The sequence below is a fragment of the Aquila chrysaetos genome, chromosome 3 (assembly GCF_900496995.4).
Source record: "Aquila chrysaetos chrysaetos chromosome 3, bAquChr1.4, whole genome shotgun sequence".
Lineage (NCBI taxonomy): Eukaryota > Metazoa > Chordata > Aves > Accipitriformes > Accipitridae > Aquila > Aquila chrysaetos.
In genome coordinates this window covers 60043866-60066487 of record NC_044006.1, presented here as the reverse complement: position 1 = coordinate 60066487, position 22622 = coordinate 60043866, and the positions used below count along the sequence as shown (strand labels likewise).

Genomic DNA, 22622 nt, shown 5'->3' with positions numbered 1-22622 from the left:
TCAAACAGGGTAAAAAAATGCATGTTTTCTTACCCCCATAACCAGCTTTGCCTGTACAATGAAATTACTTTGGATTTGCTATTGGGTAACTATATTTTTCCTGTTGTTAATTTCAGAATTATCTGCATCATTTTGTTCTTTACCCAATTCATTTTAATTATTTCTAACCCTGCAGATATTACCTGTCTCATCTGTTGCAGCCCCACAGAATCCAAATCTCTTGCCCATGTGTTTTTTGGGGGAAACTGTTCCCTATTTGGGTGTCAAGGTAGAGGGCAGGAAGGAGAACGTAGCTCTCTATGCTTCACCATGAGTTGTGCCTTCTTCCCCCAGGTCAAGAAAAGAAAACCTGGCCATCAGCCTCTTTTTGGCCTATACAATTTAATAAAAAGAGAGGGAAAAAAAAAAAATCACAACTGAAATACACTGTAGCCACTGCTGCAGTTTGGCTTTCCTGCGTAAGGTCTCACCTAACTTCCTGCCTAATTAGACTGGGCAGTTTCCAGTCATCCTGAGGTTGAAAGAGGGCACTCTTGTTCTCCCAGTTCATCTAGGCTGCTATGAAATCAGGGATATATCGGTCCTGTGCACAAAAGAGAACAAATCAAGAAGAAATATGACTGTATATTAGGAATTTAGGTTGTCAATTTAAAAATGGGAATCTAAAGTTCCCAGCTCTTGCTTTTGTTTTGTATTTGAGGGCACCATACATAAAGCAAGATATTTAAGAGTCACCAATCCATCTCCTGAGGAACACCTAAATCTAAGGACAGGTGGCAGTTAAAGGAGGAACAGGATGTCTAAGCATTTTGTGTATTTGAGTCATAATATTCTTTAATTCCCCAACCACACATTATTCTTCTTTCAAGCAAGGACTAGCACTAGAACTATTCCATCACATAATCAGGTTACTCTTGATGACCTTCCAAAGCCAAATCCCAATGTCACTGTTGGCATAATCTCCTAGTGATTCTATGCCAGAGCACGTGAAGGCAATACAGTACTTTCAAAAACAATCTATTTATTTTCTGGTAGAAGTTGGGTCCCATCCATTCCTTCTTTTTTTCTGTCTAGCACATACAGACCACTGGTTTACTATATGTTTACATTCACCATAATGCACCTCCATCTCTCCCCTTTCAATTGATTTTTATTGAGAAGATAAACACTTCAGGACAGCACAGAAAGTAGGAAAATTTATCAGCAATATGTCTAGTAGATTTTAGCCACTATAAAATTAACTGAAATAAAAGACAAAGTAAAGAAGCATTTTAGTAATACGCAAGTTGGTTTTTTTCCTCCTCTTGTCCATTCCCCAAGACACTCCCTTGCCCTTCTCTGTCACTTGCTATATTTTCATAGTGTTAGGGAAGAGGGGAGTTTTCTCTCTGAAATATTTAGTTTTGTGCCTTAGCTTTAAGGGCACTGGTAGCCCAGCCACGTATGGGCTATTCAGTAAACAGACTTTCAGAGTCAAATCAGAAATTCACTATGGCAAAGGCTTACCAAACAGTCTACGGAAAGGCTATGCGACACTAAATACTCAAGTCACCTAAGAAAACTAAAGAGAGGAAGGTGGGTCTGAATTAAGCAGAACTGGAAATCCAGAGATCTCCGTTCTCTTCCTTACTCTGCTGGAGACAGTCTTTGTAATCTGGGACAGAGCATTCCAGCATCAGCAGGTATTTCTGTATCTGCCTCTAAGAAGATAAAAGAGGGGATGGGGAATATAATTTCATTAGCATTTATAAGGCAAACTGTGTGGAAAGCATTGTTGCACAACTATGTAATTTACCCTTATTCTACACAGTAGATTCCAATGAAACAAAGTGTGAAGAGCAGAATATGGGACCAGCTTGTAAAGAAAGAAGTCCCCATCAGACTGAACTCTCCTAAAGTGGTGACTATAGGGTAAAAGGAGAGAAACCTCTATAGATTGTTCCCAGCAACTCCCCATCCCCAGGGTCACTGTTATTAAGCAAGGAGTCTGATCCTCTTCAGGCACAATAAGGAAAGGCACTCCCTGCTTGCAAGTTTCATTTTGGAGGAGGTTTGTATTACCTATATATCCTTCTCTTAGTCATGAGAGCCTTGTTGATTTAACACTCTATTAAGTGCCATGGAGAAGGAAAAACAGCTGGCAGGTTTTTGCTCTACATACAAGTTGAAAAGCCATTCATGAAGTGGCATTCGTCTCCTTACCCATGTTACTAACACCTTTAGGTGTGAACATGAGCCACTCTCACATACACAGCATCACTCATTAAAAAACTTCTGCCCTGGAATGCATATTTTAATTCCTTTTTGCATCACAGGAACTCACAGACTACAGCATCGCAGTAGGCCTACTAAAACAAAATGACAAAACCATGCAACTGTCCAGTATGAAAAATAAGACATCCTTTGTAACACCAGCAAACCTAGTGCTTTCTATTGTCAAAACAGCACAAAGCAGCTCTGGTTTTACACTGATATATCAGGTTGGACTCAACAGTAGTAGAAGTGCTGTACAAAAAAAAAAAAAGATTATTGTAAACTGTGTAGAGCAGTCTTTGTTAGCTCTAAAGAACAAAAAAAACACTATGCAGAATAAACAGGGACAGAAAAAAAAAGTAGTAAAAACAACAGTGCAAATGAGTCTGGTAAATAAAAGCTCTGCAAAGAAACTTACTTGAGCACAGCCAGCTTTACAACAACACAACCCAGAATCCCAACATGAAGAACTGATCTGTAATGTACCTTTTAAGTAAAAGAAATGTTATTCTCTCCTTCAGCAGATCAGAAACGCCTACCATCCTCTCAGCAGGAGAGTGAAGCCCAGAATGCCAAGAACCCAGTCCTGGTTCAAAGCTGGTGGAGACACCATCTCTGCATCAGTGGTCCATGACAGCCACCTCAGTTTCTCATGCACAGTAAGAATCCACATCATAGAGGTGAGATTTTCCAGCTTGCCCACTGAGACACTAAAGACTGTGGAATTAAAATGTTTTTGCAAGTCATAGAAAACTTGCTGTAACCCTTAAGGTTGTCTTTCATGCAGAATTTCATTCTGCACTCAGTTTCCTAAATGACACTCCACTTGCCTCGTGTACAATAATAAAATGGAAGGTAGATTTTCCTAAATGTCATATTCATGAAGAAAACCCCTTTTCATAATCGGAGTGAATTCCACAGAGAAATAAAAACTACTTTTTACTCCCCGGAAAATGAATTGTGAAGAGTGAAAAAAAATCCTTTTATTTACCCCCCTTCTCCAACAAATTCTTCCAGAGAGAGTAGCTTTTTGCATTGTTCTCTCCAGGACACACTCTTAAGGACTTAGATTTGTAAGGGGAGTGTATTTGTGGAATTATATCCAGTTTGATTTGACTCAGATTCTGTTTTCCTATATATTAAGAATACAGACCACGATTCAGAGCACATTACAGCAAACAACAGGCTTTGAACCAGATCAAAGCTGCGTTAAAGCCCACCATTGATCTTTCTTAATTTTCTCCATTTTACTTTTGCTTTGGTTTTTCTTAGTCTTCACATAGGGATTTTTTTTCCCCTCTTCTTCTCAGTTGCAGGAAGAGATGCAACTTACAAACCCACCTCTCTGCTGACAATTTTGCTCACAAGACATTAGGAAAAGGAGAAGCACTTGCCAAAATATATAACAACATTCAGGATAACTAGCATATGTTAGAAAACAAGGTTTACTAGATCTCATGGGAAACAATATTGTCTTCTAGGAAGAAAAATGAGATATTAAAAAATTGAATTCAGAAGTCAAAAAGTACTTGACAGAAAAAAAATGCTTTTTTTTCCATTTGCAGAAATATTTCATTTAAAATTAGTCTTTATCAAACACTACTTGATTTCTCATTTCAAGTTTATTTTAAGAAAAAAATTCAAGTGAAAAGTAACAAAAAGGATGTTTACAAAACTTCTGAGTTTTTCTTGCTCAAGAATGTTAGTAGATGAATTCATCAAAACCAATTCTTCTCCTAAATTTAGATTTGGCTTTGATAAACTGGAATTTTATAACAAATTAGGCAAACATCTCCTGACTTCTGATAGACAACCATCAACTTTCCCTACATTTTAGTTGTCCTTTCTGAAAGCACAGAAGTGCCCGGGGTGCCTTGTATCACAGAAGACAAATGGGTGACTTTGAAAACAACATCATATGCCATAATAAAAAGAAAAATCATTGAATGCATTTTATTTTAAAGTTTCATTGAACACATATGACTGGCCAGGCTGAATGATCTATGATATGCTGACAGACCGAGCCAGACACAGATCTACAGAAGAAAGGGGAAGCAGGAAGGAGCTGAACAGAAACATTTAGTCAGCTCTGTCAAAATGTTGGCATTTCTATTAAGAAAGAATTACAGTATCCAATTCTGTCTGTTATTCTCTATCCTTCTACCAAAAGCCCATGTTTTTCTGAATAATTATTATTAGCATTTGAGCTACTTTCACTGTATTTTGCAAGGCTGTCCAGTCAAAAGTGATGCTGACATTAAAAGCCTATTTTGATTTTGAGTGTAAAATAATTGTTTGACTTACAAGCAGAACTTCATAAATCATTTCACTAGTAATACTCTTTCCCTACAGCTGTTATTTCTGCACAATAACTTAGCTTCTGTTTTATTTAATGCCAATATTCTGCAATGCAGGCATTCCTGAAACTCATGCATACCATAACACCTTGCGCGGAAAGATTTTTTTTCAGCCTACAAAAGACATTTAAAGTCTATAAAATAAATAGCATTTATACTACAGAAAATTATTCATAGTGGAAAGACTTGTTATTGAAGTGTAGCTCAGTCCCTTAAGAACAGACATACCTCAGAATTGTTGAGATGACACCTGTGCGTCCCCGAGAACCACCCCTCACTCGAACACTGGTCAATGTCCACCTTCTGTAGATTGATGTCGACTTTGACAACACCTCTGAAAATAGAGAAAAACAGCCTTGAACACAGAGACTACAGAAGTAGGTTCAACTTCTTTATGATGCCGTAGCCTGCAAAGCAGAGCTACATCTTTCTTCTAAATACAGAATTTGATGAAAAGTCTGAAAACAGAGAAGAATCATGTTCCCAAAGCCACAACTGCAGAGACACATTCTTACATTAGACCTTACTGAGATGTATTACAAAAGCTCAGTAAATCTAATGCACTGAGTAAGTGTAAGGTGGCAGGTAAGAAGTTATACACTCAAACAATTTAATGCCCTTCATATTTTACAATGCAGCAAAGAACTGAAATACAACAAACAACCTGCACTACTTTTTCCGAGGCCAGCAACCTCCCCAGCCGACCCCAAGTACGGTACCAGGCACTGCACCTTAACCCCATGCCCAGTGACAACGACATCCTCCCCTTTGCTCCAGGGAATGCTATTTACCAAAACAGCTGGCAAAACCCTTTTTGTACTCTCCCCAGAGACACCCCGACCTTCAGTGACTTCAGACCTCTTCTCCGCGGCTCAGCACCCTCCCCCAGCAGACACCCAAACCCCTCTCTCCCCATCTCAGCCAGCTGGCGCTGGTATAATACCTGATATATCAGAAAGGCAGCACGAGCCAGGAGTAGGCTACTGACGTCTGTGAAACCAAAATAAAAAAATTTCCTATACACATAGGTCCTCAAGGACTGTCTAAACTGTATTAGTTCCATGCCAAGAATGCTCAAGTTTTCATCATCAGTAGTTTCCCTCAAATTTTTTTGACTGAAAAGCTAACAACTCAATTTCAAAGCCAACACTCTGTTTTATAAACAACTCTGAGATCACCAAAAGAAAAAAAGCTGTAAGACTGTAGTTGCATATCTTAAAAAAAGCCTTCAAAAATTTCCTTATTCTCTCTAAAATAACCTCCAGAATGACTTTGTACATAGAACATTTATAGCATCATCTTGTGAGAGCACATACCTGTAACTGCTTCACTGCTGTCTGCACTTAGCAAAAATATCAGTATGCAACTTTGGATAGTTAGATCATTACACAGACTCACTCGTAACAGATGAGTGTAGTGGTTTCTTAAATCTAGGGTGCCACTCCTTTTAAGTCAACCATTTCAGCCACAAGTTTTGATTTCCACAGCCTGAACTTCCATGACTACAAACACCATCATCGCTCCTTTCAGGCTGTGGACTACCAAGGGCATGGCCCAACCTCTATCTCAAGAACACCTTGCTGACCTCAAAGCATGTTGCCTCTTTTAATTAAAGCTCAGTATATATTATTCTTACAGAGCTACAGAGCCATATATCTGAGAGGCCACTTATGAACAAAATCAGAAGAGGCAAAAGAAAGCAAGCTTGATCAAAACCAGGACAATACTGCTCCCTCATCCCTGGCCCAAGTACAGCCAAGTGCAAAGTGTCCACAACAGCTGTATTTGGACATTCATCTTCAGACATGCTATATAGTCATTGGAGAAACACAAGCACATCATTTAAGTGATCTGAAGAAGAATGCATTAGGAAATTCTGTAGGCTAGCCAGTAGGAAGTTAGACAGTATAGGAGCACTTCATCTCCCTCTGTCTCCTGTCTAAAATCTAAATAATCTGATGCTGGGCACACTTAGAAATTACCTGAAATATTTAAGTGCTGGCCCTAGTAAGTTCAATTTGAAATAGCACACACCATGCTTCTAGAATATTCAGAAATATTTTTAGTTTACAGTTTTATGCCTTTCCACTCTTGTTTTGAACAACAGCTTCTCCACAGGCTGCTAAAACTACACTTCCATTCCAATGAACTGTTTTTTCTGTGTTCCAGGTGACCAACAACCTCAAGGGAAAAACTGCCATACTGTACAGACTAACTCTTCATATGATGTTAGTGGATTATCTTAACCTGATAACAAGGTATCCGTCTCAGATGCTCATAGGAATAGAGGTAACTAATTCCTCATCTGTTCACATGCAGATCCCATCAGGTAGGTTTCTAGTATTTTCTAGACCTGAGCATAAATATTAGCATGTGGGCTGGGGACAGGACCTGTTCTGCAAGTGAATAATCTCACCATGGCTGCATACAGGCACGAAGCAGGCAGTAGGACCAGGACCAACACTACTCCTTGCTCTCCTAGTTTATGTTGTCCAGGCACCTTGGCAAGGATCTCTCAAGCATTAGCATCATTCTGACTACTCTAAAGAAATCAGTTTATACAGTAGAAAAAACAGTGATGATTCATCCTTATTAGGACTGCAACAGATTCACCTGGGAGACTTTCAAGCACCTTAGGGAAGTAGGTCTTTATTTCCCTTTACGTGGAAAGCTTTTCCCTTGTGTATATTTTGTTTTTAACCAATAGGAGAGGAAACTCCCCTTTCCCTCTACAAACACTTCTACAAAGATAGAAGTACATATTACAAATTAAGGGTAAACTAATCACTGCTAGGAAAGGAGAAATGCCTTAACAGTTTGCTGTGTGGTATCATGAGCAGACCCTGTAGAAGCACCGTGTCCGTACAAAGGGATATAAAAATTTTCAAAAGAAAACTTACCTAGAGGTTACTTCTGAGAAAGACAACACATACAAGCCAGAGGAATTACAGACAGTAAGCACACTGAGCAAGCATGTGAGTATGGCCTTGTACCAGACATGCTGCAATTTGAAGAATTAGTGGCATGTTCTAGTGGGCCAAGAGGCAGAGAGCAGGATAACATCCTAATGCTCAGAACCACGTGATGGAAAGAAAGAAAATGTACTTCCAGAATTTCACATCAGAATTGATTAAATAACTTGTATCCTTTGAAAACTCTTTGATACAATTATTTTGTTCAAAATAGATGTGAAAAATCATAGATTCATACAACAGCTGTCATTGGAAGAAACCTCTTGTGATCATCCAGTCCAACCACCTGCTCAAAGCAGGCTCGGTTCAGTTGGGTTTTTTAATACCTCCAGTAATGGAGACTTCACCACCTCTGGGAAACCTGATCTAGTGTCTGACCATCCTCACAGTGTCAAAAAAGTTTTTTTGATGTTTAAATGGAATTTCTTGTATTTCAATTTGTGCCTCTTGTACTTTGTCCTTTCACTGACTCCCCCGAGAAAAGTCTGGCTCTGTCTCCTCTACACTTTTCCATCAGGTATTTACACACATGTGTAAGATCCCCCTGGAGCCTTTTCTTCTCCCGGCTGAAAAGTCCCAGCTTGCTCAGCCCTTCTTGTCTGTCAGATGCTCCAATCTTTAATCATCTTTGTGGCCCTTCACTAGGCTCACTCCAGTACATCATGTCTCTTGTACCAAGGACCCCAGAAGTGGACACAGCACTCCTGATGGAGCCCCACCAGGCTGGGTAAAGAGGAAGGATCACCTCCCTCAACCTTTTGGCAAGGCTCTTCCTCTCATAGCCCAGGAGGCTGTCAGTCATCTTTGCCGCAAGCACACATTGGTGATTCATGTCAAACTGGTGTCCATCAGGACCCCCTAGGCCTCTTCTGTAAAGCTGCTTTCCAGTCATTAAGCCCCTAGCCTGTACTGGTGCATGGGGTTACTCCCTCACAGGTGCAGCACTTGGCATTTCCCTTTGCTGAACTTCACAAGGTTCTTGTTTGCTCATTTCTCTAGCCTGTTTCAGTCCCCCTGAATGGCAACACAACCATCTGGTCTCTCAGCCACTCGTCCCAATTTTTGTCATCTACAAACTTGCTAAGAGCACACCCTAGCCTGTTGTCCAGACCACCAAAGGAAAATGTTAAACAGAATTAGCTCCAGCATCAACCCCTGGGGTCTATCAATATTGGCTGGCCCCCAGCTGGACTCCAGTCATCTGTACACAGAAGGCTATTGAGTTGGTTAAACACTATTTCCCCTTCATTAACCCACGCTGACCACTCCCAATCACATTCTTCTCCTTAGTGTGTTTCAGAAGTGGTTTTCAGGAAGATTTGCTCCATCGCCTTTCCAGGGACTGAGGTGAGGCTGATCAGCCTGTAGTTCTTGGAAGACATCAAGTACTTCTGCCTTTTCCATGTCCTCTGTCACAAAGTTCACTGCCTGTTCTAGTTTCAGCTGGGATAGAGTTAACTGTCTTCCTAGTACCCTGGTAGGTGCTATGTTTTGAGTTCAGTATGCAAAGAATGTTGATAACACTGATGTTTTCAGTTGTTGCTAAGTAGTGTTTAGACTAATGTCAAGGATTTTTCAGCTTCTCAAGCCCAGCCAGCGAGAAAGCTGGAGGGGCACAAGAAGTTGGCACAGGACACAGCCAGGGCAGCTGACCCAAACTGGCCAACAGGGTATTCCATACCATGGGACGTCCCATCTAGTATAGGAACTGGGGAGTGGGGGCGGGGAATCGCCGCTCAGGGACTAGCTGGGTGCTGGTCGGCGAGTGGTTAGCAATAGCACTGCGCATCATTTGTACATTCCAATCCTTTTATTATTGCTGTTGTCATTTTATTAGTGTTATCATTATCATTATTAGTTTCTTCTTTTCTGTTCTATTAAACTGTTCTTATCTCAACCCACGGGTTTTGCTTCTTTTTTCCCCGATTTTCTCCCCCATCCCACTGGGTGGGGGGGGGGGTGAGTGAGCGGCTGCGTGGTGCTTAGTTGCTGGCTGGGGTTAAACCACGACACTGCCCCATTCAGCAGCAGGCCCACATTCTCCTTAGTCCTAGTTTTGCTGCCAGTGTACTTACTTCTTGTTGCCCTTCATGTCCCTCACCAGATTCAGCCCCATATGGGCTCTGGTTTCCCTAACCCCACCCATGCATAGAATCATAGAAACATAGAATCATTTTGGTTGGAAAAGACCTTTAAGATCATGGAGTCCAACCATTAACCTAACACTGCCAAGTCCACCACTAAACCATGTCCCTAAGCACCACATCTACACGTCTTTTAAGTACCTCCAGGGATGGTGACTCAACCACTTCCCGGGGCAGCCTGTTCCAATGCTTGACAACCCTTTCGGTGAAGAAATATTTTCTAATATCCAATGTAAACCTCCCCTGGCACAACTTGAGACTACTTCCCCTTGTCCTATAGCTTGTTACTTCAGAGAAGAGATCAACCCCCACCTCGCTACAACCTCCTTTCAGGTAGTTGTAGAAAGCGATAGGGTCTCCCCTCAGCCTCCTTTTCTCCAGGCTAAACAACCCCAGTTCCCTCAGCCGCTCCTCATAAGACTTGTTCTCCAGACCCTTCACCGGCTTCCTTGCCCTTCTCTGGACACACTCCAGCACCTCAATGCCTTTCCTGTAGTGAGTGGCCTAAAACCAAACACAGGATTTGAGGTGTGACCAGTGCCGAGTACAGGGGAACAATCACTTCCCTAGTCCTGCTGGCCACACCATTTCTGATACAAGACGGTCATGTTCACAGCCATGCCCAGACCATGTCTCCACATTCCTCCCAGGTTACCTGACTCTGCTTCCACCTCTTGTGCACTTTCATTTTATGCTTGAGTTTTGTCAGGAGCTCCCTGTCAAGCCTTGCAGGCCTGAAAATAGATAATTTCAAAATATTTTCATAGTACTTCTAGAAACACTAGACAATTCTTCCATTTGAAACTAAATGTGTTTTTCCCTTTGCTTCTCTTGTGTTAAAACTTATCTTACAAGAATGTTTGCCTTTCACAAAACCCAGTCTTCATGAACTCAATACAAACATTTCTACCCACACTCTTCTCCTGTCTGCAGCTCTTCTGTAGCACAAACTGAACTTCCGATATGATTAAATTGTTCTGCTTTTTCCTTTTCTCAGACCTTTACGAATTTCTAGGGTAAAAATCTACAGGAAGGAGTACAGTACACTCCAGAAGCAGGCATATGAAAACAATCTCTCCTGACAGTTACAATCTACCATAGGCTTTCCATTTTTTCCCCCATGGTGCACATGTTGGGGTTTTTTCACTACATCTCTGCAATAGATGTTCATGCTTCATGGTAACGTCACAGTTCTGGTGAGGTAGTAACAAGGTCTGCAACTACTTGAGGATATAATGCTTTCAAAAGAAAAGTTTCTTTAAGCATACATGTGGCATTTACAGAAACCATCATGATGGTACAAGAATTCTACTGCATTCATTTGGGATGCTTTGCCATTTTAAACACCGTCTCAGACTTGTACCCCACCGCTATTAGCCAGAGAGTACACCAGTATGTACATGATGATATATTTCTGAAATTCATCTGTGATTAATACAGTAGCTGGCACAGCCTGTTTTAGCCACCCACATTTTCAGTTATTTTTGATTCAGCATTCGGAAAATGGAACATATGGAAGAACACATCCTCCTAGAATGTATATGGACCAACTACCTGTATTATATTTATTGAACTAACTGGGAATAATTGCAGCTCTGCTATCTTGATAAAAGCAATCAAGACAAATATCAACAGTATAAGAGTAGACTCAGCTTGTCAGCATAACACATTCATCCACACTGACAATGCTGCCTGGCTGAACCCAAGCCACAGTGATAAGTTAGTAACAATATTACTGGTAATTGGGGACCATCTGGCAAGTAAGTAAATTTTGTTAATCTTCTTATAACAATAAATATTTGTTTTCTGCCAGAATTTTACAGTCCTTACACAAAATAGATACTTAAGGAGTGCATAGTCTTGTTTAACATGTATTTAAGAAAGAATTAGTTGAATTGTACATAATAGATAATCATTGAAGAATGATGTCATCAAGGATTTTCTGTCGGGTCAGAGGTTTGTTTTAAGAGGCTTTCATGTCTGTCTTAATTTCTAGTACCACTGTTTGTTGGCATGCTGTTTGCCTTGAAATCTGTGCCAGAAATTGATTTAAGCTTATTTTCCCAACCTACTAGCTATCTTGATAGTTTCAGTAGTTATAATATTTCATTGTAACAACATGTTGTAAAACCTGTATCTACAGAAGAATTTTTTTTTGCCTCTACTGTTACATCATAAAAAAAAGCAGAAGGAGCATGTTCTCTTTCAACCAGCCAGCTTAAGCCAGAACTGCACAGAATATTAGCCTGCCAACATTTAAATGGTGATAAACAATATCTTTGTCCTGTAGATCTTCAGAAGCTTTTTGGCACAGAGGTCACCACAGCTTAGCTAAACAGGCATTCAAAGTTTGTCTTCTAAGTTTGTACACTTATTTTCGCACCTGTAAGTGTTGCAAGCAGCCATAATTAAGGTATAAGACATGGTTATCACATGCTGAAGCAGACATCATCCCCCAAATCTAAATGCCTGCCTAGATTCTTGATGCCATATCCATTCACCCCTCCATGCTGTCCTTCATAAGTCCTCCTTACCACAAAACAAGGAGATAAGAACAACAAATTCTCTACAGCCATCCCAAATCTGCAAATGCCCACACCTCTAGATAAATGCAAACTGTAATTAGTATAGCCAGTGTTTTCAGGGCAGATACCTTTTCTGACCATTCTCATTTTGGAGGCTGACACTCTCAAGAATGTTAATTTTCAAACAGTGCATACTACCTGACACCTGAAGCTCCTTCAATGTACCGTGAACTGAGCATCCAAAAATAATCCTGGTGTCAAATTCACAAGTGAGTGACTTTCAGTCATAAGTCTTACTGGAATCAGCAGCTTCTGCAAGTTCAAGTTGCTTTTGAAAGTTAAAATTTAGGATTCTGCATCACTTAAATGTTTTTAAAACTATTACCTCTGCATATCCAGCCAGATTCACAAAAGGCTACTGGGGTGTTACATACAACATGATTTTGATGTGGTCACGCAGTTACCACTAATTTCTTACTAACAGGACAGAGGCAGACTTACCTAATTCCTCAGCCATAGCATGACTGCTGCTTTTCAGCACATATTTTCACAGGAGAGCCAGCTTTCACTAAAACGAAGCTTAACTGAAGAGTAAGGTATAGCAGTGTGGGCATATGAATTAGGATTCACCTGCAAAGAAAATCCCTTTAGGCCATTTGGAACAGTACTACAAGGGCGGAATACTTAAAGATGAATCCTCTGTTGTCTGAAGAATTATTTCAGATTTATGGCACACAGTGCTGCCTCTCTGGGGATTTCCCTGCAGTTTAGTCAGAGAGCTTCCTAGATACTTCGAGGGGCGGTGATGGTTTTTTTGCTTGAGGATGTTCAAGTTGCTGCTAGCGTCTTAACTCTGCCACAAAGCATCACATCGTATAGGAATGTGAGGTGTCAGTGATGGTGGGGTACCATTTACATTAGATTCTCCCTATGAAAAAAGGTCTTGGAGCCAAATTCAAGCTATTTAGTAAGAAACCAGTATGTTTTTTTTTTAATGCTCCCATTACTATCCATGGGGTCAGAGACAGGTGGAAAGAAAGGGCATCAAGGAACAGTATAGAAAGTGATATAAGAAGAGAGGTTAGGAACAAGAAAAGCATTTGAATTAGAAGGATCCTACACGGGAGAGATGGCCTCTGCCTAACTATACCCAATCTTCTGACACTGAAGATTTATTTAAAGGTAATAAGGGAATTTTAAAACTGAAAAGTAAGCAGAATCCAACATTAAAAAAAAAAAAAAAAAACACAAAAAACCAGGAAAATGGAGAGCCATAAACCTGGGCAAGGAACATAACAAAACTACAAGAATGTAAGACAAAAACAAAAGACATTTTTAGAAGCAACATGTTGAAAGCATAGGGTCTACTAATTAAAAACTTTTCAAATACCTCACAGAAAGGAAGCCTGAAGTAGAATCTGTAAGGCCAACAGGCAACAAAGATATAAAAATTGCTCAGAGCAGAGACAGCCTTTGGAGAAAATGAATTATTTTCATCACTGCATACTTTAGAGCCAGGAAGGCTCCAACCTTTGAGCCACTCTTGAGAGTATCAATGTGACAAAAGTGAGCTTTCACATGCAGGGAGGTTAGCAAGCTGGGCACCACAACTATCCCTTCTTTGTTCAACACATTCACAGATGACCACAAACAGGTGACCAGTGACAAAGTCTGCAGATGCTAAAAATACTTAGTACAACCTACAACTAAATCCAACTGACACAGAGAAGATGAATGAACACTTTCTAAAGTGGCTTTTTAGCACAAGAATCTGGGATCTCCTAATGAAGTTAGATTCATGGAGCAAATTTAAAAACAGAAAAGAATTTTTTTTTCTCCAAACAGTTCATAATTATATTATGGAATTCAACGCCAAACTACATTGCAGAAGACAAAAATAGGTTGAAAAGTGAATTAGAATCACAGAGGTCAGTTTAATCCAACACTCATTCAGATAGAGTCTGAAAAACAATTTTTTTTTTTTATTGCTTATTATTTGTAAATGGGATATAACCAAGACAAGAGAACTTGGCACTTCCACTGCTCTTACATTCTTCCCTAAGCACCTGTCAGAAGCTGCTTTTGGAGAAAGGGCTAGGTAAGCCTTTCATCTGACTTAACGCAGCAATGTTTTTTTCTTACCTTTAGGAACATTTCTCTATCTCAGCCCAGGTTCATGAATAGACAGAATAGGAGGTGACAGTCCTGGAACTGAATCTCAGATAGTAAGGACTGTCACACGTCCATTCCCTTCAAAAGAGCTTTGACAGCCTGCTGCGCTGGAAGCCTTGCCCAAGGGGGATGGGGGTAGAGAACAGAGGAATGGAAACAGCAGTTTGACCCAAAAAGCTAGTTCCTTTTATTGCAACCTACCTACCATGTGCTATATAACTGTGGACATAAATACAGTATGTGTTTCAGTCCTCTGCTGGCCATATTTAACTTCTTTTTTCAAAGACCCACTTCTGTTTCTCCAATAGCGAAGAAAGCTGAATCATGTTTCTAAAAAAGAAATCCCTACTTATTGTTCCTTTTGTTTCATCACCATCCAGTTTTCTATCCTCATCCATGACCCCGTACAAAAAAGTCAGAGACATAATTGATTGTCTAGAGAATACTTACAACATACTGGGGGTTTCTATAAGCAGACAGTAAATCATAGGAAGACGTTTCTTTGTTCTCACCTCTTTTCAGGAATATAAATCCAAGACTTTCAGAAGTTCTAGGAAACAAATTATTCCTTTTCATTTTTAAAACCTGTTCTAAACCCACCCACACCTTCAATCATGTTATATGGGCCAGGGGGTGTTATAGAAAAAAATTTCAGCCTCACCATTTTAAAATACTTTCAGGATTATACAACTAAGGTATCGTCACAAAAAATTAGGAAGTCTCCTTAAACAGTTAAAATGAATTTTCTTGCTTAGTTTAGTACCGAGACTAAATAGACATTGGGGGGAAACTAAAAAAGGGGGCTAAAGGAAGAAATTAAACCACATTTAAAAGAAAAAGGTTACTAACTTTTACAATCTCTCTTTTTTTATGTCTACATTTATGGTTATTTGTCGTGGTTTAACCCCAGCCAGCAACTAAGCACCACACAGCCGCTCACTCACCCCCCCCCCCCACCCAGTGGGATGGGGGAGAAAATCGGGGAAAAAAGAAGCAAAACCCGTGGGTTGAGATAAGAACAGTTTAATAGAACAGAAAAGAAGAAACTAATAATGATAATGATAACACTAATAAAATGACAACAGCAATAATAAAAGGATTGGAATGTACAAATGATGCGCAGTGCTATTGCTAACCACTCGCCGACCAGCACCCAGCTAGTCCCTGAGCGGCGATTCCCCGCCCCCACTTCCCAGTTCCTATACTAGATGGGACGTCCCATGGTATGGAATACCCTGTTGGCCAGTTTGGGTCAGCTGCCCTGGCTGTGTCCTGTGCCAACTTCTTGTGCCCCTCCAGCTTTCTCGCTGGCTGGGCTTGAGAAGCTGAAAAATCCTTGACATTAGTCTAAACACTACTTAGCAACAACTGAAAACATCAGTGTTATCAACATTCTTTGCATACTGAACTCAAAACATAGCACCTACCAGGGTACTAGGAAGACAGTTAACTCTATCCCAGCTGAAACTAGGACATTATTTCACCAAACAACTTAATAGCTGTGAAATATTTAGCAGAAGATGAAATCACATATATTCCCTAAGAAATTACTTATTTGTCATATATACTTCTACCTCCATGGTTTAATTTGCCTTCAGTAATGTTTCCTTAACTAAAAGCCCCATTATGGCCTAACACTGGAGTGGTCTGAGTCATTGTTAATAGTACAGTGGAAATCACTACATTACACTGCCTTTAGGGAAGAAACAGCTAAATTTAACTGTGCAATAAAGATTAATCTTTGCACCAAGGAATACCTTTCCAATAATTGAGAGAAGTACCAAATGTCAGGAAGACAAAAAAATATGATGAGGTAACACTTGATTCAGCGAAACTTCAGAATGAAGTTATCTGCAAATGTTCCAGAACACATCATGGTTCAAAAAAACAAAAACAAACAAAAAACCCCAACTTACTCAGCTTGCCAATTTTGTACCTTTCTGCCAAAACAGCCATTATTCCATTGCATTCTCCCAATAGTCCTTAAAAAAGATTGCAAATACTGCCCTGGATTTGGTGAAAAAACTACCTGGCCTTGTTGGAACACGGTGGGAGGGAAAAAAACATCCTTGTATCCTAAAGATATCCTGGCCTCCTAGATGAAAAATAGTGCGAGTGATGACCAGTTCCCAAGATGTTGACATATTACAACACAACATTAAAGAAAATGAGAACAGCACGCAAGAGAACATTTTGAACTGCAAAAGCAGCAATTCATTCATCAGAGTTTGGGGATAACTGATGTCATTGCACAAGGCTGAAGCATTGCACATGAATCTGACTAACAGCATTCAAGAAATACTGGAACAAGACTTGAGAAGAGGGACCATGGCAACAGAGAGCTTATAACAGGAGACTAAAGAAAGCTGGTTTGTGTAGTCTAGTAAACAAAGGTGGAAAAGGGACTGCTGCCTATAAATAGGTCAGGGCAGTAAACATCAGTGAAGAGTGCTATTTCAGATAGAAAGCAGTTCTGGAACAGGAATAAATGGATGAGAACTGACTGTGAATAAATTTAGATCAGAAACAGAAGCTATGCAACCATTAGGCCTGGCATGCCAGTGAAGTGGCAAGTCAAGAGGGAAACTTACCTACTTTAAGATGGAGATTGGTCAGCTGATGACATTAAGTGGGCTTGTGACAGCAGGAGATCAACTCAATGACTTCTGAGGACTTTTTTTTTTTTTTTTTTCCTTAAACTTGTATGTTCCTAGTAGCTAACTACTTGCACATCTTTCTTCCAGATCAAGGAGTGATCCTCCCCACTGGCCTCCTAGACTGCTAAAGCAATGAAAACCTCCCGTTTCCTCTCCAGGGGCCAAGCAAATACTTTTAGAGAAGGAAATGTACTCACAACATGCAGCTTCTCACACATTTCCACTTCCACTGTAGGGCTGCAAAGAGACCAGCTGGATCACCATGTGCCATGGAATATGATTCATTCTCATTGTGTAATAGGAGGTAGCAGAGGAGGGTCACAGAAGATCAGTGACAAACGCTATCATCTACCCTCTGCAGCACTAGAGTTGTAGAGCGATTAGGCACATAAGATGGTGAATTCCAGCTGCAAACTGCATCATCTTAGACTTTTTAAGAAAGGATAAAGGAATGATTAATATCACCAAGTGATTACCTCTACTCTCTGTGGATCCTCATTTCTGAATGAGCGCCTACACTGTATTTTGTAAGCAGGTGGTAAAGTTCTCTCCCTGCACTTTGGGTAGACCAAAGACCCGTGAATGGAGACAACAAAACACCAGCAAGCACTGCTAAGAAGCTGTGGACAGTCAGCACCACTTGCTTAGCATTGCACTGGGCTAATGTGGTCCCGCTGGGCCTCAACAGCTTCTGTTTATCAAGTTGTCTTTGGTTTCTCCATTTCATCTCAGTATTGGCCTACAGTGCTAGCCTTGGCAAGACAACTTAAACAACCATATTCTCTTGCCTTCCTTGGCCTTCACTTTGGACAGTTTGGCTGTCATCTCTTGGGAAGGGGGTCAGAGGGTGGGTAGTGAAATTAAAGACAGATAGCAAGCTGTTTGTGAGAGCCCCCTGCCTGTAACACTCACTTCCTCTGGCAGAAGGCACTATAACCCTTCATAACATAAAGAACAAAGCTTTTTTTTGTTTGGTTTTTTTGCTGCACTCTCAGAATGTCATTGACAACAGCACTGCAGTAGTAGCATGTATTGAACATAACCAGTAGTAATTATTGGTATTGCCTTCATTAAACTCTTTCCATTGCTACACCACATGACATACCCATCTGTTACTGCAACAGATGAGACACCAAGAAGCAGGAGCAACGGCTTTCCTTCTGTAATCTGTAAGAACTCTCTTCCCTGGAGATAATGTGTTCCTCAATGTCTCTTACCCTAATGTACCATGCCATAAACCTAATGTCAGCAAAGAAGAAAGTACATAAACTGTTAGAAGAGTATTAAAGGGACATGCATTAAATTACCTTCAATGACCTTATGCTAGACTATTAAATGGAAAGAGCACGTAAACCGATCCATTAACACGTTCCTAACAGATGGTTCAGAGATCCTGTGTTGGGAGAACCATTGTAGCTTTCTCAAAAGATGGAGGTTAATACATACTGCTTTTTACCATTTGGGCCTTAAACAGGAATTTGAAGTTAAACCATTGTGTCACTCAAAGACAGATGGTGAGGGCAAATAAAACTTATTTCAAGAGGCACCTTAAAGTAATTAATACTAATGTTCTAATAACATTAGATGTCACATTTTTATTATATCACATGCTTATACTTTAAACCATTTCTTCTCTTAAGAACTCACACCGAGGCTTGTGACCATCAATTATAGAAAATATTGTGCAAATATTAAGACATCCCACAAGTCTTAGGAGAAGTGTATTTTGTTTATAGTATTTCCTATGTAGCTGCAGAGTTACTTTTTCAATATCCCAAATAATAAGCTTTTATTAGAAGCCCATCTTTCATGTAACATACCTCAAACCAGGAAGACAGGAACTATCATTTAGCCTTGCCAGAATATGTGCGTGTTTGTGTGTGTATATATATGCGTATGTGCATATAGTTCTTCCACCTGCTTCCTTATTCAGTTACCAAAAACTTACTGGCCCATTTTCTCAGAAATGTTTACCAACTCATCTCTAGTTTTGATACAACAAAACTTTGTTAGCTTTGTCCTAACTGTTCAGTACAACAGCAATACAACACTTTGAACTTGCACAGCATACCCCATTACAAGATCTTCCAAATAAAAGGAGGTTCTCCGAACTTAGATGTGCTTAGCGGGTGCCCTTTGAAGTATCAGAGTTACAACAGGTTATTCTATTTATTCAACTGAAGTGACTCCCACATGGTAAACAGAGGCTGGGAAGCTGAGGAAGTGAAGGCAGTACTTTGTACTGCACCCAGGAGGACCTCTACTGGTTGCCTTGGTTGGCCAGGGTTACTCCAAAATGGACCTGGTGTGTTCTGCACACCAGAGCTACCACAGCAGAAACCTGTACCACTGAGATGCTTCCTGGCATCACAGGATCTCAGCACAGAGCTGAGATTGAAGCTTTACACTCTTCTGCTTAGAGGACATGTCTCTCCTCTTCTCTGAAGTCAAGACTGAAGCTTAGTTAAGTTAAAGCTTTATATCAGGATCTAAATTCTCAGATAGCTGGTTAGTGGCTGCCATACCACCCCCAGCCTGGTGGTTCTTCAGGTTATGTGAACCTCTATCCCCAACAAGAGAGTATCAGCCTACACTAGCTTTCATCTGCATCCTGAAGTTCATGAAGTGTGAAACACTGTATTTCAATGACCTATGAGAAGTTTCCTGAACTTTTCTGGACCCCCTGCTAGGGTCCAGAAGAGCTCTGCAGTAGAGCTATTCTTGGGTTTTGGTCTTGAGACAAACTCAGCAACAAACAGCCTGCAGATGAGCTCATTTTACCTTAACCCTACCAGCCCCATAAGTGTGAAAATTTCAGGGCAAAAGGTAATTCAATTGAGAAATAAGCAGCCACTCTTTATTCAACAGTTTGGTTTGTTTGGGTTTTGTTTGGTTCCCTCCCCCCCCCCAAGGATGCATGACTGCATTCACACCTATTTGATCCCACTGGATTTCAGACTAAGCCAAGAAAACCAGTATTCATAAACACTATTGCCTCGACACCTAGGTGTGGCAAAATCTCTTCAGTGTCTGCTGTGTTCTTGTCTATCTTTACCTAGTGATTCACAGCACAAAGCAAATTCTGTGCTCCTCTCTCATGCCCTGAGGAATACCAGCTGCTTGTGGGCAGTGCACATTCCCCAAGGGATAGAGTTACCGGTGAGCCCCACCACAGAAGTGCCAGTGGGAAAATCTGGCATCTCATACCCCACAGGTTGCTCTCATTCTTTGGAGAAATCCCTCTTTGCTGTCAAAATACAACGACACAAGACCAGACCTTTTTATATCCTCCTCTCTGCTAGCTGCAGCCCAGTGGCAGAGTCCTGGTGGTAACAGCAATAAAAAAAATAAGCAATTCTTTACGTATGCCAGGTAGCAGCTCCACAGCTATGTAACCAGGGGGTGTCCTAAGGAAAGCTTTCCTACTGCCAGTTCAGGTTATAGCCACATGCACTATGACAGAACTGCAGTCTCAAACACTTATTTACCTACAATCATACTGACCACGGACCAGGCTCGAGCACCCCACAGTGGATGTGCTCTGGAGACTAGAAATCACAGTTTACCGGCATAAAAGTCTTGTTTCCCAGCTGGTTAAAATCATAGCTGAGGTCAAGCTAGGTTTAATTACGCAGCGTAGTAAGAAATAACACCTCAGTAAACATTTTCTTTTTGCAGTCAGAAATAAACTACAACTGGCAACTGCTGCTCTTCTTTCCCCACCAGAAGCACACCAGGAACGTAACCCACATGCACACCTGTTTCAATGGGAGCAGGTAAAGCAAATGCTGTCTTACAGATGGAGATGAAAGCGACTCTTTTACCGAGCAACAGCTCCCTAAGGCACACAAAGGTAAGAGCTCAACAGGAAGGCCTGAGGTTGCTCTGCGGCGTGACTGAGCAGCCCATCTGGCAAGGGTCGATCAGGTCACTCCAGAGCCACAGCATGCCTTCCCTAGGAGGGGGGCAGAACCAAAACCCCATCCTACACCCTTCTCGATAGAAAGCAAGCAGAGGAACACTCCTCCTACCTGAACTCGGGGAGGAGGTTTGCCCGCAGCCCATAGAAAGCCGCCGAGAGAGTCACTAGCCAGCCGGGTTTGTAATTCCCATTCTCACACTCCAGGTAAGGCGAGGACCACCTGATGTGGTTCTTATCGGCAGTGAAGCTCTCCCGCCTCTTCCAGCTGTTCTCCAAAGTTTTGGGGCCCGTGTTTAAGACCTTCCTGTGCAGATGTGGCCTCCACTTGCGCTTCAAGCTGTGGAACCACTCTGTTTCCACAGAGGCATTGGCCAGGCGGTGAGCCGAGGAGGACAAGTCCTGCAGGAGGACCTGGCTCTCGTGCCTGCTGGCCTGGAGGAAAACCTGCGGGGTGGAGGAGAAAGGCTCTGTGCTGAAAGTGATAGCTGCCCTGGAGATGTTGGGGTCCCCCTCCAGCAGGCTCCTGATCAAGGCGCGGTACCACTCCAGGTCCTCCTGCAAGTTCTGCTCCCGCGACTTATTGCTCTGGAGGATCATGTTGAGGAAGTTGGTGGCGTGGGTGAGGGTGTCCAGGGCCCCGTGCAGGGTGGGGTGCGAGGTGAAGCGCGACTTGCCGGCGAGGCTGGCCAGCTCGTACCGCCCGGAGCAGTTGGCACGCCGCAGCTCCCGGGAGTCGCCCGTGTAGAGGAACGAGGCCACGTCCTGGGGCACCTCCTCGGCGAGCCGCTGCGCCAAGATGGTGCTCTCCGTAGAGCGGCTCCGCGGGGCCGGCGGAGGCTCCCGGCTCTTGATGTGGTTGTAAATAGGCTGCCTCCCTCTGAGCGCCCGCTCCCGGCCGCGCACCGCCTGCCCTTGGCCGGCGGCAGCACCGAGCCCCCGCTGGGCGAGGAGCAAGAGGAGAAGGAGCCGGAGCAAAGCCATGTCCCCCGGCGCTCCCGGTCACGCAGGCACGGCGAAGCGGCTGAAGACGGGCTTCGCGCAGGCGGCCCGCGGCGCAGGGGCACGAACGCGCAGGGGCGGCCGAGCGGCAGCGGGACGGAAAGCGGCCCCCGGCCCGCGAGTCACCTGTGGCGGCGGCGGCGCCGCCCGCGCCTTCCCCAGCGCGGGGCGCCGCGCAGCCCCACCGCCGGCGCGGAGCGGCTCGCAGCCCCTCCGGCGACGGCAGCGGCGAGCCCGCCTGCGCCTCCTCCCGCCGCGCGCCACCGCGCTCACTGAGCTGCCGCCCGGCGCAGCCCGCAGGGGCGGCGGCGCCCGCGCCCGGCGCAGCGGCGGGTCCCCCCGCGGCGCCCCGCCGCCGCCCGCGCTCCGCCGCTCCGCATCCTTCGGGCGCCGCTGCCGGAGGGGGGGGGGGGTGGCCCGCGGCGCGGGACTGCCACTTGCTGCGGAGATCGGCGGGGCTAGGCAGGCGGGGCTGCTGCCGGGGAGCGGGCGGGCGGGCGCCCGCCTCCGCGAGCCGCTCGGCTCTCCGAGCGAGGACCCCCGCCCCGGCTGCGGGCGGCCGCTCACCGGGCAGCTCCGCCGCGGGCAGCCCCTCACCGCCCGGCACCCCTTCCCCGCCGG

At 42.9% G+C, this 22622-nt stretch overlaps 1 protein-coding gene across 2 annotated transcripts in view; it reads right to left on the bottom strand.

Annotated features, from left to right (window-relative positions):
- GPR158 (G protein-coupled receptor 158) overlaps positions 1-22257 on the bottom strand; it is a 211747-nt gene extending 189490 nt beyond the window's left edge. For both annotated transcript variants that reach the window (XM_030009953.2, XM_030009954.2), the window contains exons 1-2: positions 21112-22257; positions 4839-4944 (exon numbers count right to left, since the gene is read on the bottom strand). In XM_030009953.2, the coding sequence (XP_029865813.1) occupies positions 4839-4944; positions 21112-21983 (978 nt within the window). In that variant the 5' untranslated portion in view covers positions 21984-22257. The remainder of the gene's footprint in view (positions 1-4838; positions 4945-21111) is intronic.
- Positions 22258-22622: the final 365 nt, after the last annotated feature.